General features: G+C 41.3%; 1 protein-coding gene and 1 long non-coding RNA gene across 8 annotated transcripts in view; one reads left to right on the forward strand and one right to left on the reverse strand.

The window, feature by feature from the left end:
• The window catches only part of CHST11 (carbohydrate sulfotransferase 11), a 260,188-nt gene extending 254,776 nt beyond the window's left edge, over nucleotides 1-5,412 (forward strand). For all 7 annotated transcript variants that reach the window (XM_043519524.1, XM_043519528.1, XM_043519526.1 and 4 more), the window contains one exon: nucleotides 233-5,412. In XM_043519524.1, the coding sequence (XP_043375459.1) occupies nucleotides 233-1,087 (855 nt within the window). In that variant the 3' untranslated portion in view covers nucleotides 1,088-5,412. The remainder of the gene's footprint in view (nucleotides 1-232) is intronic.
• On the reverse strand, nucleotides 1,459-26,909 carry LOC122461159. The gene is made up of 4 exons (XR_006282929.1): nucleotides 26,193-26,909; nucleotides 2,831-2,960; nucleotides 2,534-2,603; nucleotides 1,459-1,588 (listed from the first exon to the last, which is right to left on the reverse strand). It is a non-coding gene; the product is annotated as an uncharacterized LOC122461159 (long non-coding RNA).

The following is a 26,909-nucleotide window of genomic DNA, read 5'->3' on the forward strand; positions in this document are numbered from 1 at the left end:
AAATATTAATGACCACATTTGTACCAGCTCGAATCAAGAAATTTAGAGGCAAAAGCTTATCCTGCAACTTTGGAATTACTGCACTCAGCCAAAGAATTAAGTGTTTCAAATACAGTGCTTGCAATGGTCTGTTTTTCTACAAATGGAGCAGTGGGGATTAACCTAGTAAGTAAAAAAGCAACAAGAATTTCCCATTTGTACTGAATTATTTGTATCTATGTTTTCTTTCCAGTTGGAGTTGTCTAATACAGCAATCCTTCATCAGATTAGGAGAGACCAAGTCACAGATACATGTCGAGCCAACAGCATGTCTAGCAGGAAACGCCGTGTGCTGACACCCAACGATCTCAAACATTTGGTGGTGGATGAAGATCATGAAATGATTTATTGTTATGTGCCCAAAGTGGCTTGTACAAACTGGAAGAGAATCATGATGGTCTTGACAGGAAGGGGCAAATACAGTGACCCCATGGAAATACCAGCCAATGAAGCCCATATATCCTCAAACCTGAAGACCCTCAACCAGTACAGCATTCCAGAGATCAACCACCGCTTAAAAAGCTATATGAAGTTCCTGTTTGTCCGCGAGCCTTTTGAGAGACTGGTGTCAGCCTACAGGAACAAGTTCACCCAGAAGTACAACACTTCCTTTCACAAGAGATACGGTACGAAAATTGTGAGGCGCCAAAGGAAAAATGCCACCCAAGAGGCTCTGCGTAAAGGTGACGACGTGAAATTCGAGGAGTTTGTGGCATATCTTATTGACCCACATACCCAAAGAGAAGAACCTTTCAATGAGCACTGGCAAACTGTCTACTCCCTCTGTCACCCCTGCCATATCCATTATGACCTCATAGGAAAGTATGAGACACTTGAAGATGATTCTAATTACATCCTTCAACTTGCAGGAGTAGGCAGCTACCTGAAGTTCCCCACCTATGCAAAGTCTACGAGAACTACTGATGAAATGACCACAGAGTTCTTCCAGAACATCAGCTCAGAACACCAAACACAACTGTACGAAGTCTACAAACTTGATTTTTTAATGTTCAATTACTCAGTGCCAAGCTACCTGAAACCGGAATGAGGGGGAGAAGGAGGAAAGAAAGCCTGTTTTATTTAAGATTTTTATTTGTCATAATAAATATGGAGAATTGTTATTTTGTAAATTAATATTTTCTTTTTGAATGATGCTGCGAGCAGCACAGTCGAAATTATTTAAATCATCTGTAAGAAAGGACAGTTCTCTTTGCGGGGTAACAGGATGGTGAAGATCTCGCTTTAGAATTGAATATTACTGCTACACTGTTTATAAACGTTAATTGTGTTCTGGTGAATTTCATTTATCTTTGCATTCAACAAATTCTAATTAATGTTATTTATACTTATTTAAAACATGGTCTCTTGGTAGGTTTCACTTTAGCAGCAGAAATACGACAATATTTGGACAAAAGGAATCTGGTTTATGCTTTCCTCAGCTGAATTTATTTATTGTTACTTGGCATATGTTTTGGAAACCCAAGTAGAAATAATTTCTTCCAAGGTGATTCTGCACTTAAAGCAAAATTAGAAAGTTATCTTCCCATACCTGAAAGAAAAACATGAAACACATTTTGTTACATACAATAGTTAAAATCCAGGACTAAAAGAAATTGAATGTATCCCTTGAAGCAAGCAAGCATACATTTTTCTTACTTGGACATGCTAATATCACCAATATTGTTTGTGTCCCAGTGCCTGGCATTTCCAAGTCTTTCAGCCCAATGAATGCTGACAGGGATTTGTCCATATTACATACCAACAAAATATGGGCCAAGAGTTTCAAAACTAACTTGAGATTTTGAATGCCCATCCTGAGCCACCTTAATGGAGGCCTGATTTCAGCCAGTGGGTGCTTAACACTTCCTAAAAAGTCAGGCCCTTTTAAACGATCTCACTTTGGGCACCCAAACTCACTAGACACTTCAGAGAATCTTGGCAATAATAAGTTTGTATATACTATATAGGCATCCAAAAAGATCACCTTCATATTGATCTGAGCATACGGGGCAATAAAAGAACTCCTATATCCTTAATACATGTTGGTTTCATGGTCTCTCGCCTCCAGGGGTAGTGTTATTTTCTATTTATTAGTCGATATTAAACACCATTGGTGAGCATGTTTCTAATTTCCAGCAGTTTAATATTGCACCTGAGTTAAGTCTAGTATGAGAACATGACCCTTTGATGTAAGGTGAATGTTTCAGTAGCAGATGCTCAGTATATAAGGTTTGTTGAAATGGCATATTGTGCTAGGAGGAGTAGATTGTTCAAAACATTCTCCAGGTAACAAAACAAACAAAAGTATGGATAATTTAGTCACTATAAATAAGAAAAAATGGTATTCTAATTTAGTACTATCAGCAAGCTCAGTGAGAAGAATACAGACTTCTCCAACTGCAAAATTTGTTTAATTTTATCTGTGTTGGATGTAAATGGGATCTACAACTAAGATGGCAGTGGGCATGCTGTTTATGAAATATTATGTACTCACTACCGAGCTATCTTGGTGAACTAATTCAATACATTGCTTTACCACTTTCTTCTGGCTTATTTTCCTGTAGCTGAAAATGGAACGGAAGAATTTGTCAGAATCAGGGGTTGATAAAGTACATTTTACTTGTCAAAGTGACAGCCTAGATTCTATAGCCTTTATGGTAATATTTTACAAAATCAAAGATTGCTATTGATTTTTGCAAACATTCATTGGGCTGGGATTTTGTTTTGCAAAAAATCAAGGTGATGGGTTAAAAAAAACTTTCAAAGATGCTTGTGTGATTTAGGAGCCTACTCGTGATGCTTTTTTACTTTGAGTTGTCCATATCCATCTCTCACTATAATCAAATTCCCAAACAGTTGTGAGGAGAGTTAGATAAAACAGCTCTGCTTTTGACCCAATTTATCAGTCTCTGGGTTAGATCCTGGAATTACACAGATTTACAATTGTCAGGCACCAGGACCCACACAGACATTGTTGACTTTTAAAGGTGACTAAGACTTAGAGGAAATAGGTCTTATTTTGCAAAGCTATTGCTGGACAAAAATCTCAGATAAAGACAAAGGACAAAGTGACAAAGCTAACAAGAAGCAACTACCATACTTTCACAGCTGAAATTTGGCCTTTAAAAAACCCACCCTCCCTCTTGTCAGTTCTAAAATGGACATTCTATATATAAAACCCATATACCATTTGGGAGAGAGGATATAAGCAGGGCTAGTATGCAATTGGCTGTCTGAATTTATGAATTCCTAAGTGGTTTCTGAATGCCTACTCATTTTTCACTTGAAAGCAGTTTTGTCTTGGACAGTGTGTGAGGATCTGGTGCAAGTGCCTATCACAGTGTGTGCCCTGTCTTTCTTTTATTATGTAGTTCAATGGTTATATATTTGCTTTTTTAAAACCCCATCTACACTGATGGTGGATTTTTTCTACGAGTTATTTATAGGTTGTATCTGCTTGCTCAGAGTTGTGCCTGGCAGTATTAGTATTTTGGTCCAATTTTCTCTATCATCCGTTGGGTGTTCCCCCCCGCCACGGGACGTTATTTTAAAATTGTCATGGAAGAGAAAATGCTGCTCAGTAAATTTTTAAAAACTAAGGAATGATGCACTTTCCCTGTCTTTTTGTTTTTACTCATCCCTTGTCATCACCACAATTTCATCTGTTCTTATATATTCGCTTTCATTTGACTATTTTGTGTCATGGTTTTTGGTAAAAAGCACTTGGTGAAGGAGTTTGGAAAATGAGGAAACTGCGTCCTATTAAAAGAACCAAGATTTTCAACTGCAGCTGGGGATTTGGATGCCTAAATTGAGGCACTTTAAGGAAGCCTGATCTCAGAAGGCAGATGCTCAGCACTTTCTGAAAATCCTCATAAAAGGTGTCTCACATGGGGCACCCAGAATCACTTTTTGTTCTTGAAAGTCTTGGGCCTAGATTATCACAGGGTGTTGATTTCAATAAGGTGGAATAAGTTTTTTAAATAAAAAAAACAATTGACAAATAGACTATCGTAACTTCCTGCTTCCTAACTGGGACTAAACAAGAGGATCTACTTAAAACTACAGGCTGAATTGATTTGACTGAGCCAAATTTTCTTTTCCCTGAACCCATAGAGATATGGCTCTAAGGATCTTCCTATATAGTCAAAAAGGCACCATCCTTTCACAGTGAAAAGACTGGCAGAAAACAAGATTTCTCTTTTTCTCCTACAATTTCTCAAACTCAAAGTAAAAGACTGAGTCCAGCAGTGGAATTCAGAGCATCCCATATGGCAGAGCTAGGACTAGGCCCTTAGCCCTTGCCTCATAACCATTTATCTTGTCTCAAGAAGCCTTTTAGAGCAATGCTATTAGTTCTTCCTAAGGTACCAGTGAAAGAGTTGTCAACTGTTCTGATCCTTAATTCCACTAACACACCACTCACAACTAATATTTGTTAAGACCAATGCAAACTTCACAGAACAGAGGTTCCATAAGTGTAGTTTGACTTAAATATTTTGGTGGGGGGGGAAGCAGTTTCAGTCAGGCCAACAGGGCCATTGGCGGGGGTGGGGGAGAGAAAATCCATGCCTGCCCAAGGCTTGCAGTTTTGGAGGGAGCAGGGTAAAGAGGCTACAGATGAAAAATGAGAGTATAAAACTAAGTACACAATGTTGATCCCAAACAGTACATACAGATCCTGAGTCCATGTCTTCATGCTCTGGTAGTTGTTACCAGTGTTGATAGAGTAATTAGTCTACAGTGGATCCAAACTTGTAAGCTTCTGGACTCCAAACTATACTTAGTCCACATCAGGAAATGTCATCTAGTTAGAGTTCTCAGAAATCTGACTTCCTCCATGCTTCAGCCTCCTAAGAAACATTTTGAGAGTCCTTTTCCGAGACTGTCTAACCAAGTCTTACACACTGCAACAGCAAAATGCTTTTAGAAGTAAATTGACCCCTGCTGTTTTAAGGTTAACTGTAGTCTGCTGCACTTTTCAGGTACAAAAAGGGACTGTCCTTACTATTACTCTTGTTACAGAGAGTGTTATTTTCTTACATGCATGCACAATACATGTATATATAATTTAACATCGATGTGCAGTTTGATTTTTTTTTTACCTATTTGTATGCAGTAGAAGGCTTGTTGTAGAAAAGTATCTCCTCATATCTGAATATACTATTAATAAAACAAACAAAAAAAGCTAACTTATACATTGCCAACAAAAGTGTGAACTGCTCATGAATCTTTCCCTGAGAGAAAAAAAGCCATTCAAGCCTGATTATTTTTCTAAGTAACTTCAATTAAATTGAAGAAAGAGTTTCTCTGTGTGTTTTATTTCTGTCTTGCATTCTAAAATACAGATTAAAGTGGGGTTTTTAAAGCAAACACCCACACACTTTGAGGTAAGCAACAAATTGTATAAGAGAGTAATGCTAGACCAGACCATGATGCTCATCTAGTCAGATCTCTTGCATAACGGACCATAGAATCACACACTAATTCCTGCACCAACCCCATAACTGTGTTTGAGCGACAGCCAATCTCTTAGAAAGATTTGCAGTCTGGCCTTCTAGATTGCAAGTAGACTTTTGGTCTCCAGCATGGAAAACGGGGCTGCTGTTGGCAAAGGCCTAAATTAGTTTTCACCCTTAAGTTGGGGGCAGGAGTAATGTGAAGGTAGTTCCAAGGAGGAGAGCCCGACTGCAATGTTTTTGACACTGACAGGTTCTGAAACCAGAGATTGCATTACAAAAGATCAACGCTAGTGGCCCAGTTCTCATTTTCACTGAGACCCCTTGCGCCATTCTGGCAGTGTAAAGAAAATCAGTAGGAGTTAGATTGAAGACCTTTGTGAATCCTACCCTAGGAGTGCTTTACCAGGAAAGTGTACTTTGCCAGTAACAGTGAATGAAGCTTTTACTAGCTCCCCCAAGAAAAACAAGTTATACTGCTAAATGCAGAGTTTGGCCAATATAACTGCATCTGTACTAGGCCCTTTTGCTGGGTTGGTCACAAATCACAACCTAACCTACATAGCTATGCCAGCAAAAGTTTATATTGTCGACATGGCCTTAGTCTAAATCAGAAGAAGGCCCTAGGGATATAAAGCAGTGGGAAAAAGTGGGAAGGGGATAAAAGTCCTGACATTTCAACCAAAACACAGGGCTTCTAGCTGAAAGGAAAGGCACACAACAAACTAAACCTACAAAAGGAAAAATTAAACAGAAACCCTGAAGACTAACATTTCAGATACAGTTAGCCAATGCTTTGTTCTTAGGCCCACTTTTGGTCTATATCATCTGTTGCTGAGGGGAGAGATGGTATGCTAAAGACCCTGTGCCAGCAGTCCAAACGTAAAGCCTCCTAAAACTATTGTATTTGAGAGACTGTGCACTGGCATACAATGAAACTACTCATTAGGTATGTCTACACTGCAATTAAAAACCTGGCTCAGGCTGCAGGGCTGTTTCATTGCAGTGTAGATTTCTGGGCTTGGCTAGAGCCTGGGTTCTAGGACCCGGCTGGTAGCATGGGAGGGTCCCAGAGCTTGGGCTACCTCCAGAGTCCGGAAGTCTACACTACAATGAAACTGCCCTGCAGCCTGAGCCCCACAAGCATGGGCCAGCTCCGGGCATCTAATTGTAATGTAGATCAGTGGTTCTCAAAGCCGGTCCAGCGCTTGTTCAGGGAAAGCCCCTGGCGGGCCGGACTGGTTTGTTTACCTGCCGCGTCCACAGGTTCGGCCGATCACAGCTCCCACTGGCCACAGTTCGCTGCTCCAGGCCAATGGGGGCTGCGGGAAGGGCGGCCAGCACGTCCCTCGGCCCATGACGCTTCCTGCAGCTCCTATTGGCCTGGAATGGCGAACCGCTGCCAGTGGGAGCTGCGATTGGCTGAACCTGTGGACACGGCAGGTAAACAAACCGGCCTGGCCTGCCAGGGGCTTTCCCTGAACAAGTGGCGGACTGGCTTTGAGAACCACTGGTGTACATATACCTAGACAAAAAGAAAAGGAGTACCCGTGGCACCTTAGAGACTAACAAATTTATTAGAGCATAAGCTTTCGTGAGCTACAGCTCACTTCATCGGATGCATCCGATGAAGTGAGCTGTAGCTCACGAAAGCTTATGCTCTAATAAATTTGTTAGTCTCTAAGGTGCCACGGGTACTCCTTTTCTTTTTGCGAATACAGACTAACACGGCTGCTACTCTGAAATATACCTAGACAGAAAACACTAATGGGGATTAAGCATGTGCATTTCTTAACCACAGGAAATGTATCAGCGATGTGAACATTTCAGAACACTCTACAAGCTACACTATACACAGAGGGCTCACTTCACTCACACTGCCTTAAATTCACTTCTGCTGTGAAAAGCAGTAGCTATCCACCAGCACACACAAGAACTGCATAATGTACTTTCAGCTAATGTTAATAAATTCCACACATCCTCTTCATGACAACATTCCCTGGAGGGGAGCCATTTCAGTGTTAAAAGATAATGGAGTCAACCTAAGATATGGCAAGATTTCATCAGAAATCCAACTAAGCCTCCTGATAAGGTATGGATGGACCCATCCCCTCAGCCCTCAAGGGCTTTTAGCTGTAGGAATGCGCTAGCATTCACACCAGTAGTTATTTAAAGTTAATTGACTCTCCCAAATTTATTCTTCAAGTTCCTTCTCTAATATTAAAGGGTCTGGCCGCTGAATGAAGCCAGCAACATCACCTCAGACAGCACAGGCAGCAAATGTCTGGGCTCAGTGCCGGGCTTCATCCCCACAACATGCAACGTGGGCAGGATTGGCGGGCCCGGATCAGGTATAGAAAATGCATGCAAACACATCCCTGCTTTACATCACCCCACTTAAAGCAGTGCTAGGTTTCTTTAATATGCTAATTATAACACCGCCTGCAATTTAACATTTCTAGCCCTAATGAACTAGTAGTAAATGTTTTCATTACAAGTTACTGTGGAGAATAAATAAATGCAACATATGATAATCAATACAAATAGCCCAACACACATGGGACTGGGCTAAAATGAGGACTGGTAAAGTCTATTGAAGGCAGGTATCAACCGAGCTCCATAGCAAAGTCGCCTCTGCTACAGTCTACTTCCTCCTCTGTTTCCAGGACTGGTTTAGTTTCTCGAAGTACCACTGGGGGGGTCTGAAATGTATTAACGTTCTACAGTGATAGACCATGCTTCATCCTGAAGCGTCTCAAAGTATGTTTACTTCTGATCCCATTGGCAAAACTCTCCTGCTTCACTGGGAGCAGGCCCAGGCCCTATATGAATTGCTAACTCCACTACTGAAACAAAACTACTTCCAGGATGAAACACAGCAGCTGTTTAAGAGCATATGGCAGCACACCCACCTTTAGAGCAAAACACTGAAGAACATTATTTCCAACTGAAAGTTCTTGGTGAGTTTATAGATTCATAGATATTAAGGTCAGAAGGGATCATTATGATCATCTAGTCTGACCTCCTGCACAATGCATGCCACAGAATCTCATCCACCCACTCCTGTGATAAACCTCTCACCTATGTCTGAGCTATTCAAGTCCTCAAATCATGGTTTAAAGACTTCAAGGTGCAGAGAATCCTCCAGCAAGAGACCTGTGCCTATGCTACAGAGGAAGGCGAAAAATCTCCAGGGCCTCTTCCAATCTGCCCTGAAGGAAAATTCCTTCCCAACCCCAAATATGGCAATCAGCTGAACCTTAAGCATATGGGCAAGATTCACCAGCCAGACCCAGGAAAGAATTCTCTGCAGTAACTCAGATCCCACCCCATCTAACATCCCATCACAGGCCATTGGGCCTATTTACCATGAATATTTAAAGAGTTCAGGTGAGCAGAAAAGAAAAACAGTTACTAACCTTGGGTAACTGTTGTACTTTCAGATGTGTTGTACAGGTCCATTCCGCTCTTGGTGGTGCCAGAAATATTTTTCCCCCTCAGTGTCACCTGTCAGAGTGGCTCAAGTGGCATCTGCTGCCGTTAGTGTTGGTCTAAAGGGCCCAGCCGAGCCAGAGTCTCTTCAGTGCCTTCTTTCCAGAAACTCCGCTGAGGAGGGGTAAGAGAGCAGGTCCTGGAATGAACATGTGCAACACACCTCAAAGACCAACTGTTACAAACGGTTAGTAACTAGTTTTTTTCTTCTTCAAGCCATTGCACATGCACTTTTGGTGACTCCCAAGCAGTTAAATAGGTAGAGCAATTGGAGTTCCTGTACATAGATTGGGGTACAGCTTAGGCAAATTTGGCATCCTCTCTTGAATACAAAGTGGTGGAGTAATGGGAGAGAAAGTGTGCACCAACTACCAGGTTGCTGCTTTGCAACTGTCCAGAATAGGGATCTGCTCTAGGAATACTTTTGAGGATACTTGGGAACTTGCGGAGTGGGCAGTCATCTTATCTGAAAGAGACATGTCTGCCAAGTCATAAATGAAATTCCTTGTGTGTAGATTGGAAGATCTTTCATTCTGTCTGCAACAGCCATGAATAATTGGGTGGATCACTGAAATGGTTTGGTCCTGTCTGTGTAGGACACCAGTGCTTGTCCAATGTGTGGAGCCGTTGCTCATCCCTATTTGTGTGTGGTTTGGAGTAAAATACAGGCAAGTAAATTGATTAATATGAAAATCTGAAACTACCTTAGAGAGAAATCTCAGATGAGGCCATAAGTCTATCTTATTTTTAAAGACGATTGTGTATGGTGATTCAGATGTGAGGGTGTGCAGTTCAGAGACTGGTCTGGCAAAAGAAGTGACAGCACTTAGGAAAGCCACCTTCCAGGAAAGATGCAAAAGCTCAAATGGTGGTCTCATAAGTTTAGGCAAAACTAAGTTCAAGTCCCAAGGGGAAACGGGTTCCTTTGAGTTGAGGGTACAACCTTTCCAAGCTCTAAGGAAACTAGTTATGTCATTAGGAAAAAAAACAAAACCAGTTATCTATCCATATGAGGGTGGAAATCCGATATGCTGCAGGTGAAGCTTGATAGAGGAAATTGAAACAGCAAGGTGTAGCTGATGCAGCAGATCTTCCAACAAATACTTGACTGACAAATGCATCAGTGAGACTCCAGTTTGACAAGCCCAGATAGGGAACCACTTCCATTTTCACAGGTAGGTGGCCCTCATGTATGGCTTTCTTCTAGCTAGAAAAACCTGGTGAACTTGCTCTGAACAAGCCTGTTCCTTGGGATTTAACCATGGAGTTTCTAGACTGTTAAATGAAGGGATTGCAGATTTGGGTGGAGCACCTGACTACAGTCCTAGGAAATCAAATATGGGTGTAATGGGAGTGAGATTAGAGTCACCACTGAGTGATCCAGAAGAGTGGAGAACCAGTGTTGGTGGGGCGATGCCCCCCCTTAATCTGTGTAGCAATGGGATTAGGGAAAAAGCATAATATAGCTTTCTCATTCAGGGCAGTAGGAAGGCATCTGTGATGGAACCCTGACTGTGGCCTTTTAGGCAGCAGAATTGGTGACATTTTCTTTTGTACTTGTTTGCAAACAGGTCTATTTTGGGAGTCCCCTACTACTGGAAAATGCATCTGGCTATATTTGGGCAAAGAGACCACTCATGGTGACTAGAGAAAGACCTCTCAGGTGATCTGCTACCTTGTTCTGAACCCTTAGAAGGTAAGCTGCCTCAAGGTTGATTGAATGGGCTATGCAAAATTCCCATAGGTGAATTGCTTCCTGACACAGGAGGGATGATCAAGCTCCTCCCTGCATGATGAGGTAAAACATCACTGTGATATTATCCATAATTGCAAACTGGTTTCTCCTCCTACTATAAGGTAGAAAAGCCTGACAGGCAAGATGAATCGCCCTGTGCTTTCTGATGCTGATATGAAGAACAAATTCTGTTGAGGAACAAAGACCCTGAGTTTAGAGGGCCACAAGTGAGCTCCTCTCCTTAGAGCTGATGAATCTGAGACCAGAGTCATGGATGGTTGAGGGCAGAAGAAGGGAACGTCTATGCAAACATTGAGAGGATTCAACCACCAATTCAGTGAAATTAGAAGCTGCAAAGGTATCGAGAGCACAGTATCCAGATGCAGATAACCTGGAGAGTACGCTGAGGCCAGCCATGTCTGAAGGGGTCCGAAGTGCAGCCTTGTGTGTTGTACTAGGTGCATGAAGCCATGTGCCCTAGGAGCCTCATACAGTTTCAGGTTTTTGTGAATCAGATGAGTCTTGAGGTCTGTCACGAGATTGAATAGATTTGGAATCTCAACTCTGTGAGGAATGCTCTGGCCTGGGTAGAGTCCAACATAGCCTTTATGAACTCTATCCTCTGTACTGGGCAAAGGACAGATTTGTCTGCATTGATCAGTAGTCCTAAGGCCTTGAAGGCTGAAGAAGCTGAACACTGGCTATAATCTGAGCTTTGGACTGGCCCTTGATTAGCCAGTCATGCAGATAAGGGTATAGTTGCACTCCTCGTCTCCTGAGTAACACTGCTACCATGGCCATACATTTTGTGAATACCCGAGGAGCTGCAGGTAGCCCGAATGGAAGCACTCTGAATTGGTAATGTGTGCGCTTCCCTACAAATCAGAGGAACTTTGTGTCCTTGGTATATCTATACATGAAAATAGGCATCTTTTAAATCAAGGGCAACATATCAGTCTCCAGGATCCAGAAAGGGAATAATGGATGCTGGGGTGACCATGTGAAACTTTATATTTTGGAGATAGCTGTTGAGCTGATGCAGATCTAAAATAAGCCTGAGATCTCCATTGGATTAGGAAATAATGGAAGTAGAAACCCTTTCCTCTTAAGTTCTACAGAACTTCCTCTACGGCTCCCATCTAAAGGGGAAATTGAACCTTGTGGACCAGAAATTCTTCATGAGAAGGGTCCCTAAGGAGAAATACACTGGAGGGTGTATTACACTTCTACAGTGCTGAACAGCCAATGGCGCAAGGTGATACAAAACCAAGCACTGAGGAAATGGAAAGGCAGTTTGCAAACAAAGGAAAAACAGGGTTTAGCATCTTAGGACTTGGTACATCCTGAGCATCCTATCAAAATGCCTGTTTAGAATGCCCAGGATGTGTAAGTGGGGCAGGCATTGAAGCAGAGATAAAAGGAGGAGATGGTCTATGGCTATAACCTCCTCCCCAGGCACAACAGCAGTCCAAAACAAAAGCTAAGCAAACAAAATAATCTTGCAGCCCCCCCAAGCAAGGGCACGCTCTTCAAAAGGCAAAAAGTTCCTGTGAAGGAAGCTTGGTTTCTAACCCCTTGAGTGTTTGGGAGCCCAGGCTGGGTACCCTGGGGTCTAATGAAATGCAAGGCAAATATGGTGTCCCTCTACCCTCTCCAGAGGGCTGAAGCAGCAGAGACTCTTGAGCAGCTCTCTGTGGGGGCAGGGAGCTCTAGCTCTGCTTCCCTCGGAGTACCACCCCATTCTGGGCTTGGATCCTTCCTTTTAAGGAGTCACCCCTCTCCAGGTGCAACAGGCCTCACAGATGCATCAGGTTGGGGCTGATTTTGCCCAGAGGAGCTCTTTAACCTCTGCCTCACCACCACACCCTCCTCCTCCCCCTCTCCACCTTGTGGTACAAGGGCTTTAAAGAGCTCAACCAACACAAAGAGTTTGTTGAAGGTATTTATGGTGACCATCACCGTAGGCACCACCAGATTTAAGTGTGTGTGTGTGTGTGTGTGTGTGTGTGTGTGTGTGTGTGTGTGTGTGTGTGTGTGTGTGTGTGTGTGTGTGTGTATTGGATATATCAGTCACCAGGAAGGTACTATTGCAATCACCTCAACCACTAGAAAGCACTTTCTGGTTTTTAGCACTTCTTGAGCTGTGTCCTTTGAAGCCTAAAAAGTGCCTTTGCTTAGCTAAGAAAAAAATATCCAGAGGTTTCTAGATGTATCTGTTTCTTTTTAAAAAACAACCTGGCTTTAACTGGCTGATAAAGAGCAATAAATGCCATATAAAATCTTCTCTATGCCACACAGCTGAACTCTGAGTGCAGATCTTTATTGTGTGTGCTCTACAGTCACTCTGCCATTGGCATCAACAGTAATTTTGTACCAGAGAAAGGATGGTCTTGTGATTAAAAAGGCACTGAACTCAGGAGATCTGGATTCAATTTCCGCCTCCATTACAAACTTCCTGTGGAATGTTGGGCAAGTCTCATACTCCAGCTCCTCACCTGTATGTTGAGGATAACAGCACTTCATGAGCTGTAGCTCATGAAAGCTTATGCTCAAATAAATTTGTTAGTCTCTAAGGTGCCACAAGTACTCCTTTTCTTTTTTGCGAATACAGACTAACACGACTGCTACTCTGAAACCTTTCCCCTCATGCTTTCCCTGTCGTGTCATTTATATTGTCTGTTCCTAGGGCAAGGACTGCCTCTTAATAGGTATACGTATAATGCCAAACACAAAGATTAGAGCATTTCGGCAATACCATAATAAAAATAGTAATGTACGTGGAAAGACTGCAGAGCCTGCAGTAACGATCTGTGCTCCAGATCGGAGAATGGCCATGTGGATGAGAGACACTGTGGCTGGGCATTTTTTGCTTTTGGTCATGAACCACTGAAAGAGGTGAAAGACTGTTTCCTATTATTAGAGCATAAGCTTTCGTGAGCTACAGCTCACTTCATCGGATGCATTTGGTGGAAAAAACAGAGGGGAGATTTATATACACACACAGAGAACATGAAACAATGGGTTTATCATACACACTGTAAGGAGAGTGATCACTTAAGGTAAGCTGGAGCAGCAGCAGGGAGGGGGAAAAGGAGGAAAACCTTTCATGACAAGCAAGGTAGGCTAATTCCAGCAGTTAACAAGAATATCAGAGGAACAGTGGGGGGTGGGGTGGAGGGGAGAAATACCATGGGGAAATAGTTTTACTTTGTGTAATGACTCATCCATTCCCAGTCTCTATTCAAGCCTAAGTTAATTGTATACAGTTTGCAAATTAATTCCAATTCAGCAGTCATAGAATCATAGAATCATAGAATATCAGGGTTGGAAGGGACCCCAGAAGGTCATCTAGTCCAACCCCCTGCTCAAAGCAGGACCAAGTCCCAGTTAAATCATCCTAGCCAGGGCTTTGTCAAGCCTGACCTTAAAAACCTCTAAGGAAGGAGATTCTACCACCTCCCTAGGTAACGCATTCCAGTGTTTCACCACCCTCTTAGTGAAAAAGTTTTTCCTAATATCCAATCTAAACCTCCCCCATTGCAACTTGAGACCATTACTCCTCGTTCTGTCATCTGCTACCATTGAGAACAGTCTAGAGCCATCCTCTTTGAAACCCCCTTTCAGGTAGTTGAAAGCAGCTATCAAATCCCCCCTCATTCTTCTCTTCTGCAGACTAAACAATCCCAGCTCCCTCAGCCTCTCCTCGTAAGTCATGTGCTCTAGACCCCTAATCATTTTTGTTGCCCTTCGCTGTACTCTTTCCAATTTATCCACATCCTTCTTGTAGTGTGGGGCCCAAAACTGGACACAGTACTCCAGATGAGGCCTCACCAGTGTCGAATAGAGGGGAACGATCACGTCCCTCGATCTGCTCGCTATGCCCCTACTTATACATCCCAAAATGCCATTGGCCTTCTTGGCAACAAGGGCACACTGCTGACTCATATCCAGCTTCTCGTCCACTGTCACCCCTAGGTCCTTTTCCGCAGAACTGCTGCCGAGCCATTCGGTCCCTAGTCTGTAGCGGTGCATTGGATTCTTCCATCCTAAGTGCAGGACCCTGCACTTATCCTTATTGAACCTCATTAGATTTCTTTTGGCCCAATCTTCCAATTTGTCTAGGTCCTTCTGTATCCTATCCCTCCCCTCCAGCGTATCTACCACTCCTCCCAGTTTAGTATCATCCGCAAATTTGCTGAGAGTGCAATCCACACCATCCTCCAGATCATTTATGAAGATATTGAACAAAACGGGCCCCAGGACCGACCCCTGGGGCACTCCACTTGACACCGGCTGCCAACTAGACATGGAGCCATTGATCACTACCCGTTGAGCCCGACAATCTAGCCAGCTTTCTACCCACCTTATAGTGCAATAGTCCACTCCAGTCTCTCGTTGGAGTCTGTTTTTGAAGCTTTTTTGTTGAAGGATAGCCACTCTTAGGTCTGTAATCGAGTGACCAGAGAGATTGAAGTGTTCTCCAACTGGTTTTTGAATGTTATAATTCTTGACGTCTGATTTGTGTCCATTCATTCTTTTACGTAGAGACTGTCCAGTTTGGCCAATGTACATGGCAGAAGGGCATTGCTGGCACATGATGGCATATATCACATTTACTATTGTAAATAGTAAACACCCCCCACTGTTCCTCAGATGTTCTTGTTAACTGCTGGAAATAGCCTACCTTGCTTGTCACCATAAAAGGTTTTCCTCCTCCCCCCCCCCGCTGTTGGTGATGGCTCATCTGAAGTGATCACTCTCCTTACAGTGTGTATGATAAACCCATTGTTTCATGTTCTCTGTGTGTGTATACAAATCTCCCCTCTGTTTTTTCCACCAAATGCATCCGATGAAGTGAGCTGTAGCTCACGAAAGCTTATGCTCTAATAAATGTGTTAGTCTCTAAGGTGCCACAAGTACTCCTTTTCTTTTTGCGAATACAGACTAACACGGCTGCTACTCTGAAACCTGTTTCCTATTATGCATCACTGAATGTTCCTCTTTTACTAAGGAAAGAGGCAACCTTACGCTTATGTTGTTGTTAAAAGGAGCAAGATCTGATGGTTGTATTATGAACTGTTCAGAGGTGGGGCCAAAGCATGGCCATGACTGATACAGTCAGTCAAAGAAAAACCACAATAAATAGATGCAATATCCTAGGGTGATGCACTCAGAGATAACTTTAGCAAACCTGGAAGTGCCAAATGGGTTTTATACAATTTTTAAAGGCAACTTCAAAACTAATTTCCATGCTGAATGCCACCCCACATAGCCTAGTTGGTGGGACCTATAATAATTTAAGTTTTCTAGTGCACCTTTTAAAGTTGCGTTAACAGCAGAAGTATGGCAATATAATTCTACAGCCATTGCATAGCACTAAAATTTTTTAATACTGAACTTGCAAAATACCACGATTCTATTTCGCTGCAGCCTCAGTGAGGAAGAGAAATAATTAAGGTGATCTAGTTGATCTGTATGCAAAATGTAACAATAAACTATACCTAAGCTCTAGCTGCTATACCAAGTACTTTGCCCAATCTCTCTTGGCAGTTAAGAATGGCATGGATTACATTACAAAACAAAGCATCTGTGTGTCATGTCAGTATAGAGGACAAAGAAACCACCCATCAGCTCTGTAAACGTCTATCAATTTCAACATCTGCAGACAAAGATAAATTACAGAATCACACAGAGCTAGAGGTAGGAAAATATTTGCACTGTATCAAGCTCAGATGAGACAACACATACACAGAAAATAAACAGGCGCAGTTCAGTTGAGTGTTACTAATAATGTAAAAAGAAAAGGAGTACTTGTGGCACCTTAGAGACTAACAAATTTATTTGAGCATAAGCTTTCGTGAGCTACAGCTCACTTCATCGGATGCATTTGGTGGAAAATACAGTGGGGAGATTTATATACACACACAGAGAACATGAAACAATGGGTTTTATCATACACACTGTAAGGAGAGTGATCACTTCAGATGAGCCATCACCAGCAGCGGGGGGGGGGGGGGGGGAGGAGGAAAACCTTTCATGGTGACAAGCAAGGTAGGCTATTTCCAGCAGTTAACAAGAACATCTGAGGAACAGTGGGGGGTGGGGTGGGGGGGAGAAATAGTTTTACTTTGTGTAATGACTCATCCATTCCCAGTCTCTATTCAAGCCTAAGTTAATTGTATCCAGTTTGCAAATTAATTCCAATTCAGCAGTCTCTCGTTGGAGTCTGTTTTTGAAGCTTTTTTGTTGAAGGATAGCCACTCAGGTCTGTAATCGAGTGACCGGACAGATTGAAGTGTTCTACAAATGGTTTTTGAAAGTTATAATTCTTGACGTCTGACTTGTGTCCATTTATTCTTTTACGTAGAGACTGTCCAGTTTGATCAATGTACATGGCAGAGGAGCATTGCTGGCACATGATGGCATATATCACATTGGTAGATGCGCAGGTGAACGAGCCTATGATAGTGTGGCTGATGTGATTAGGCCCTATGATGGTATCCCCTGAATAGGTATGTGGACAGAGTTGGCAATGGGCTTTGTTGCAAGGATAGGTTCCTGGGTTAGTGGTTCTGTTGTGTGGTGTGTGGTTGCTGGTGAGTATTTGCTTCAGGTTGGGGGGCTGTCTGTAAGCAAGGACTGGCCTGTCTCCCAAGATCTGCGAGAGTGACGGGTCGTCCTTCAGGATAGGTTGTAGATCCTTGATGATGCGTTGGAGAGGTTTTAGTTGGGGGCTGAAGGTGATGGCTAGTGGCGTTCTGTTATTTTCTTTGTTGGGCCTGTCCTGTAGTAGGTGACTTCTGGGTACTCTTCTGGCTCTGTCAATCTGTTTCTTCACTTCAGCAGGTGGGTATTGTAGTTGTAAGAATGCATGATAGAGATCTTGTAGGTGTTAGGGTTGGAGCAAATGCGGTTATATCGTAGAGCTTGGCTGTAGACAATGGATCTGTGGTATGATCTGGATGAAAGCTAGAGGCATGTAGGTAGGAATAGCGGTCAGTAGGTTTCCGATATAGGGTGGTGTTTATGTGACCATCGCGTATTAGCACCATAGTGTCCTGGAAGTGGACCTCTTGTGTGGACTGGTCCAGGCTGAGGTTGATGGTGGGATGGAAATTGTTGAAATCATGATGGAATTCCTCAAGGGCTTCTTTTCCATGGGTCCAGATGATGAAGAGGTCATCAATGTAGTGCAAGTAGAGTAGGGGCATTAGGGGACGAGAGCTGAGGAAGCGTTGTTCTAAGTCAGTCATAAAAATGTTGGCATACTGTGGGGCCATGCGGGTACCCATCGCAGTGCCACTGATTTGAAAGTATACATTGTCCCCAAATGTGAAATAGTTATAGGTGAGGACAAAGTCAAAGTTCAGCCACCAGGTTAGCCATGACATTATCAGGGATACTATTCCTGATGGCTTGTAGTCCATCTTTGTGTGGAATGTTGGTGTAGAGGGCTTCTACATCCATAGTGGCTAGGATGGTGTTTTTAGGAAGATCACCAATGGATTGTAGTTTCCTCAGGAAGTCAGTGGTGTCTCGAAGATAGCTGGGAGTGCTGGTAACGTAGGGCCTGAGGAGGGAGTCTACATAGCCAGACAATCCTGCTGTCAGGGTGCCAATGCCTGAGATGATGGGGCGTCCAGGATTTCCAGGTTTATGGATCTTGCGTAGCAGATAGAATACCCCAGGTCGGGGTTTTAGGAGTGTGTGTGCGTGGATTTGTTCTTGTGCTTTTTCAGGGAGTTTCTTGAGCAAATGCTGTAGTTTCTTTTGGCAACTCTCAGTGGGATCAGAGGGTAATGGCTTGTAGAAAGTGGTGTTGGAGAGCTACCTAGTAGCCTCTTGTTCATATTCCGACCTATTCATGATGACGACAGCACCTCCTTTGTCAGCCTTTTTGATTATGATGTCAGAGTAGTTTCTGAAGCTGTGGATGGCATTGTGTTCTGCACGGCTGAGGTTATGGGGCAAGTGATGCTGCTTTTCCACAATTTCAGCCCGTGCACGTCGGCGGAAGCACTCTATGTAGAAGTCCAGTCTGCTGTTTTGACCTTCAGGAGGAGTCCACCCAGAATCCTTCATTTTGTAGTGTTGGCAGGAAGGTCTCTGTGGGTTAATACGTTGGTCAGAGGTGTGTTGGAAATATTCCTTGAGTCGGAGATGTCAAAAATAGGATTCTAGGTCACCACAGAACTGTATCATGTTTGTGGGGGTGGAGGGGCAAAAGGAGAGGCCCCGAGATAGGACAGATTCTTCTGTGGGGTTAAGAGTATAGTTGGATAGATTAACAATATTGCTGGGTGGGTTACAGGAACCACTGTTGTGGCCCCTTGTGGCATATAGTAGTTTAGATAGCAAAGTGTGTGTTGTAAATGGCTTGTCTAGTTTTTGTAAAGTCCAGCCATGAGGAAGTTTGTGTGGAAGGTTGGTTCTTTATGAGAGTATCCAGTTTTGAGAGCTCATTCTTAATCTTTCCCTGTTTGCTGTAGAGGATGTTGATCAGGTGGTTCCGCAGTTTCTTTGAGAGTGCGTGGCACAAGCTGTCAGCATAGTCTGTGTTGTATGTAGATTGTAATGGATTTTTTACCTTCAGTCCTTTTGGTATGATGTCCATATGTTTGCATTTGGAGAGGAAGATGTCTGTCTGTATCTGTACGAGTTTTTTCATGAAGTTGATAGATTTCCACTCTATACAGCTAAATTCAGTGCCTTGCATAATGACAGCCCATTGTTTCATGTTCTCTGTGTGTGTATATAAATCTCCCCACTGTATTTTCCACCAAATGCATCCGATGAAGTGAGCTGTAGCTCATGAAAGCTTATGCTCAAATAAATTTGTTAGTCTCTAAGGTGTCACAAGTACTCCTTTTCTTTTCACAAATATAAGTGATTATAATGCTGGAAGATTTAATAAAAACAAACAAAAACCAAAACCCCCAAAAACTGAAGATACCAATTGAAAAGAACATAGTTACAACTAATAGCCTCATGTCACATCAGAAAAAGAAAGCCTACTCACATAGTTTGGAGAGTAGTGACAGTGTAGTAACATGTTATGAAGCATGTTCCATATTTTCAAGAGCTGCTTCACAGATGGGAAGCATTTTAAAAGCAGGTGAGAGTTCTGCAACTACTTCATAATACCAAATGACTGTTACAGGTGTAGCAGAGCAAGAGTGGCTCACAGTTGTATTAGCAGCCCCAATCCCATAGTCCTTATACTCAGACAAACTACTGAATTCAGAACAATTTTAACGAAGGAGTCAAGGCCACATGTTTCTCATCTTTTCCATGAAAGGAATCAAAATGTGGTCAAACTGGTATGGAGACGACTGGCCCTGTGGCATGCTCTCCCTTCTCCACACCAAATGCATGGGGACTGGACTAGAGGACTGGAAGGGACATCGAGAGGTCATATGATTCTATGGAAGCCCCTCTCCAGGTATCTAGATCTGCAAGTGAGGAAGGCATGGGGAGCTTATAACTCCGCTAAAAACTCTTCCTCCCCAAAATCCACTGGGTAAACTGGGCCATATACTGAGACTAGAGTTTGAAGTATGCCCCCTCCCACCCACATTACCATAGATCTCCTCCAGCTTCTGGGGTATAGAGTGAGAGAAGGGTAGAAAGGATCCAAGCTGTCAGAAAGCAGAAAGTACTGTGGAGACAAAAAGACAGTGGACCTTTCTGGATTACATAGGATTTATTGATTTAGAGGCAAGATCCCTAGCCCCATCCACAGGGCTGCAAGCCCTGCCTTCCCAATAGAAGAATTTAGGGGAAATTTGAGGGAGTTTCTTCTCCTTCATGTTGAGTGTCTGAGTGAGTAAGGACTACAGGATTTGGTCCATACTGAAGAGCTTCATTTTGACTGTCTGAGACCATATTTGAGTGCATCAGACGGTCATAGCCTAGTTTTCACAGGTGCCCTACACCTCTGAAAGTCATGTAATCAGAGACTAGCTTAATAACTACAGTTCATCTGATGAAGTGGGCTGTAGCTCACGAAATCTTAGAGACTAACAAATTTATTTGAGCATAAGGTGCCACAAGTTCTGCAGTACTGCATGTAAGATGGGTTTAGACTGGCTGAATTATTGTTAGCACTGATCTCAATTAATAACGGCCAACCAGCCATCTGATTAGCTGAATTATCACTTAGTTTAATTTGTACAAAATAAATACATGCTGCTGGGCTTATGGGTGCCAGAAATGCTCAGAGCTGCTTCATTACTGTTCAGAAGATGACACATTATCCCAAAAGATATAGTAATGGATATGAGACTCTGAGTGTAGATTCCATAGCTGTTAAACATGTAATGTAATGGTCTCCTAGTTGAAAAGGTTTTTAAATATTTACACATCTTAATAAATATTTTAAATACAGTTTTAATACCAAAACTGCAAACATACATTTAAACACCTTTCACTACATCCAATAAGACACTGTGCTTGAAGATACGGAGACTCCTGAAAGCAGTGGGATCAGTGTCCCTCCCTCACATGAGGAGGGAGACAGTACAGGAAAGCCCAAGCAGTGGTAGAGCACAACTCCACAGGAACTCTCTGTCCATAGCTATGCATGGAGACAAGAGGTCACTGGAGTCAGGAACTGACTCCAGTAACCTCATACCAGAAACATAATAGGTATAAATGCCCCTGTCTTGATTCTATAGTAATAGCTGGTCAGTTGCCTAAGGTGGAGAATTCCATTTCTCCTCCTTAGTGCCAAGCCTGTTTATTCCAAGCTTTGTGCAAGGCCCAGGATTTAGTCTATACTAGCAGTATGACATAGTAATAGCTCAGTTTAATCCTTTCATCACCACCCTTGTTCTATACCTTCAGGCACAAGCAGACATGATATTGTAAGTGTGCGGAGTTTAACGCTACATGGCGTGTTATGCTTGTAATGCCTTTTAAGATGACTTTGTAAAAGAGACAAGTGAATCTGCATTCTAGAGCAGCACTCAGACAAAGGCCATTTGGTAATGAAACCTGAAAGGGAAGACCTCCATTATCTTGATTACTGTAGAAGTGTTTCCAGATTCTTTACACTGCCTCGCTTCAGTTCCATAAGAGGGATGTAGATTGCATGTGCCTGGTATTATTTGTACTGCAGTAGCACCCAGAGGCCACAATGAGCTGTGAAGGTACAACCTAAAGTGAAAATCCCAGCCTAGAGAGTTTACAATTTAAATTGACAAACCAGAGGGTGAAAGGGGAAACAAAGGCACAGAGAAGTGAAGTAGCTTGCTTATGGTCACACAGCAGGTCAGTGCAAGGCTGGCAATAGATCAGAGGCATTGTGTTTTCCAGTCCAGTGTCCTACCCACTATACCACCTTGCCTAATGATTGGCGTAAATAAGGAACCAAATTCTACCCTTAGGTCATTTAGAGTAACTCCATTGACTTAAGTGGAGATAAAGTGGCACATGTAAAAGATTGATTTCTCTTTTAAAGACATTCCAGGTTTCAGAGTTATTCCCTATATGTAACAGGAGGAGTATCAGTAGCATCTTTAGAATGGAATTAATTTTATGTGTGTGTTCACTGTACTCCAAATTTACTCAATTGAGTGGAAATTGGCTCAGTCTTTGTACAATTGCTATTTAATGCCTTCTTCTACTGTGATAACTTGGATCCTATAAAAGAAAGCTGGTTGCCTCAACAAAAGGAGAAACTGAACATGTGTTCTGGATGTTTCAAGGTGAAACTTCTAAACAAACAAACAAACAAACAAAATGGAATACTGTAGTAAATGAGATAGCAGCTTAACTATACAGCAGAAATAAAAATTCAGGGTGCAACTTGGTCATAAAACTTACCTAGTAGTTAATATTTTAGGAGAAAATTACACTACACAAATGCATTATAAAGCTCAGAAAAGGATTTTTTTTGAGTTGTAAATTACACCTTGGAAATAAATTACAACATAAAACTCTAACCATTAAAGCTAAGACCACAGGATGGCAAGCAGACAGCTGGATTCTGAGAAAATGGTGAACTATGGTCAAGATCTATTGCATGTACTTCTAAGATTTATCAAGCATGGAATATGCATAGGGGCCATCACCCCCCAAAAAAGGTGTTTTCCAGAATTCATTAGTGCATCTTCATACAGTATAGCCTCAGAATTATAAATTGACCAATCAACCACAGTATTTTCTTAGCTGGAACTGGAAATACGCAATCAGGCAGCAGCAGAGACAAAAAAAGCAAATACAGTATAGTACTGTGTGTTAAACATAAATTATTAAAAAATAAAGGGAAATTTTTTTTAAAAAATGTGACAAGGTAAGAAAGCTGTTTCTGTGCTTGTTTCATTTAAATTAAGATGGTTAAAAGCAGCATTTTTCTTCTGCATAGTAAAGTTTCAAAGCTATCTTAAGTCAATATTCAGTTGTTGTTCTTTCAAAAGTTTACCATAACGTTTTGTTTGGAGTTACGAATAACTTCCATTCCTGAAGTGTTCATAATTCAGAGGTTCTACTGTATTTCTCAAAGGTAACCTGCAATACTTAAGATTTTGCTATTGCTTTTTTTTTTTTTTAAATCAACTCATCTAAAAATTATATAAACAAAGCACTCATAATCCGTAATGATCACTCTATTTTTTGATTGAAGCCAATAGATATGCTCCTTCCCACTTCACTTATTAACCAGCTAGATTTCCTTTAGCTGTTTTATATGCAGTTGAGGTTTTCAACAATAATTTGCATAAAACAGTCCTAGTGGCATTCCTAATATTTTCCTTCCATATGCAACCTAATATTAATTATTCAAAAAGGACAGTAAAGGCCAAGACCAAAGGGACAGTTATTTCTAGTTGCCTTGTCAAATAGTAAATAAAACAATCCTCAGGCTCTATTCAGGGCTTTTTCTTGCCTGCCATTTCTTAAAAAGGTGTGCAGTTTGAACAGAGTGGTTCTTGATAGCTATAGTTCAAATCACAGAAGATATTTTATACCCTTACAATTTGATATGCAAATTTCCTAGGGATGTGTATTTCCTGACCTTAGTGTGCGGAGCGGATGTGCTTCTTTGGGATAAAAATATTGGAATATAACAACTCCAGGACATACTTAAAGAACACACACTTACCTAACTAACTATTAATCAGCACTGCTAATAGTATACCTATCAATTACAAAAAGAAAAAGGAGTACTTGTGGCACCTTGGAGACTAACAAATTTATTTGAGCATAAGCTTTTGTGAGCTACAGTTCACTTCATCGGATGCACTGAATGCATCCGATGAAGTGAGCTGTAGCTCACAAAAGCTTATGCTCAAATAAATTTGTTAGTCTCCAAGGTGCCACAAGTACTCCTTTTTCTTTTTGCAAATACAGACCAACATGGTTGCTACTCTGAAACCTATCCATTACAAGTAACGGGACATTTCACATTTATCTTAATGGTGTATTTTGTACTTGTATCTTACAGTAGAACATCAGTTCAGAACAGTATTGGACTGATCCAACACCCATTAAATCAATGAAAAGATCTCCATGAGTATTAGATAAGAGCTCTTCATGCTGAAATGCACCAGTTCTGATACAAATCTTGTACCCACCACTTATAAATACAGAAGAGTGATTTATAGCTTTCTGAACATGTGTACATAACTGCTAATCAAAAGGACACTTGGAGAGCAAACACTAGTTTTGATTCGAAATTAAAGAACTCAATCTCATTTATAAAAAAAATCACACACAAAAATCATCAGTTACATAACACCAGCAAAAAGAAGCAGTCATTTCACAACAGAGTTTGCATTACTAACAAATATATAGTACTTGCTCTTTTCTAAAACCACTGCTGTAGCTTTTGAACCATATAGTCATTCAATAATAAGGTATATCAATTTTTTCTCTCTTCTTTGTAAGAGCAATTTTTCTTTATAACAAGGTTTTTTTAAATACTCCATTTCAGAGTTCTCACAGAATCTGGATGCATATATATATTTTAAAATGTTAAGTATAGGGAACCAGTTACTATCTGTTGTGATACAAAATTTACTCTAATTGTGAGCTCAGCTGTACAAAGTATGTTCAAGATTTGTAAGGATATTGTGATGCTTTATGTCTTTATGTGAAAAGGAGACAGAAAAACTAAATTAGTCTAAGCAAAAATGGCCTACTGATATGGTTCAAGGACTATATGGAAATCATGGTTGATAAACAGATGTGCGACTGGAAATAAATGATCAAAATTGGTGTGTCAAATACTAGGCATAATTGGACGACAAAATAATGAGGGAATGGGCTATTCCATCCATCACTCCCTTTTTGGGTTTTTAAAGAAAGAGACTTTGGGGAGAAAGAAGGGAAGAACTGGCAAAGGCTACTGGAGTGAGCTTCACCACCATTGCTGCCACTCCCACTGTTTCCTGAGACCCTGGGCCTCTGTCATCCTGATCCTGAGAGATGTCCTGACCAGGCCAGGCCAGGCAGAGGGATCCAGATAAAATCACCACCCCTACTAGCTGAATACAAACACCAGGAGGAAGATGAAGCAGAATCAGACCTTAACAGCTGCAACAACAGCTCCAGATCACATCAACTAACTTACTGTCTTTTACCCGGAAGGACAGTTACTACTATCTTTGATTCCATATAAGGGACTGTCAAACAAGAGAGTTTTTTCCTTCTAAAAAGGGAAAGGGAACAAAGGATGTTAACATCAAAGCTTTACTTAATGCTTTACATTTCAATTGCTTTAACTGTTTTTTCCTTCTTTTGTATCTTTAATAAAAAGGTTAAAAGGATTTTTAATTGTGTGCTTGCCATAGCATTAAACACAAATCCCTGGACCTTTAGCATGGTTGAATTTTGGATCGTGACAGTGGACAGAACTACATTAACACTTTTAGCCCATTTATTTCATTTAAGTTAATACAAATATCTTCAGGATTTAGATTAAACAATACATACACTTAAATTGAGAAACTGGCTACCATTTTGGGCCCCAAGCCTACAAACCTCCACTATCGTGGCAGTTTTAATCCTTGTAATATAGATTCAGCTTGTTCTAGGTACTGAAATGACATGAAAGCAAGAAAATCACTTTTTTCATACTTTTAATTACACTAACTTCAAAAGATGGGACAATATTTTATTATCAATTTGGAAGAGAAAACAAGGGGAATATCATAAAACAAAACATCATGAAGTAAAAACAAAGCCCATACCTAGGATGACAAAAGGAGATGGCTGTTCCAACTAAGTCAAAACATAAAATCTGTCTCAGTGTAGCACAATATATGGAGCTGACCTAACTAGATGATTACAAAGTTAATATTATTACCATAAAATAAACAATAGCAAGTTAATTCCTGAAAATTTAGGAATAAGCTTTAAAGAAGTAAACACCCTCCACCCCCATAGTAGAAAATTAAAATCAAAAGTTGGTTATGTGAAATTATAGCTAAATACATTTAAAAACAAAATATTTTCCCTTTACTTACCAAGATCATCGGAGTTCAAGATTCTGTTATATGAGAACAGAGTTCAGCCCTTTCAAAGCTCCAAATGATACTCACATCAATTGAGCACCCATCCACCTATTTTTTAAACTAAGAATAACTTAGATGTACAGAAAAGGTGCAGGCAACTGGGAGTGGTTAAGGAAATACAGCTGTGTTCCTTCTGTCCCAGGTTTATTAGGCTGAGATTGGGCAGCTGTGCTTCTGACCCTGTCAGCAGAAACAAATAGGTCCTGATAACATGATCAGTGGATATGGAAGACTGGAAATGAAAGTTTATTGGAATAAAAAAATAGCTCGCTCAGGAGGACACTGACACAAAATTTCATCTCATTTGGTTTATTGTTTAGCTGTTTGAGTAAAATTAATGGCTGACTGATACTGGGTTTTAGCTGAGTCAGTAAATATACAGACACCTGGAAAGGGAATCATACTGCCTTATGAAAAAGAAAACCAGGTGGGACTCACTTGTTTGACTGAGGCTTACTACACAACTGATAATACCACTTCAACCTGCTAGGACAGCATTCTCTGCAGTTTCAAATAGCTGTGACTTCATGTAGTGCAGGGGAATTGCAGAAACCAACAGGAAAGTAACTTGAAGGGGCAATATCCCACATTTTAATTTTTCCTTTTGCAAAATAAACTAAAATTAGAAAATAAAAGATCTGTATTCCTTTACTTAACAGAAACAACAAG

Source organism: Dermochelys coriacea, chromosome 1, assembly GCF_009764565.3.
Source record: "Dermochelys coriacea isolate rDerCor1 chromosome 1, rDerCor1.pri.v4, whole genome shotgun sequence".
NCBI lineage: Eukaryota > Metazoa > Chordata > Testudines > Dermochelyidae > Dermochelys > Dermochelys coriacea.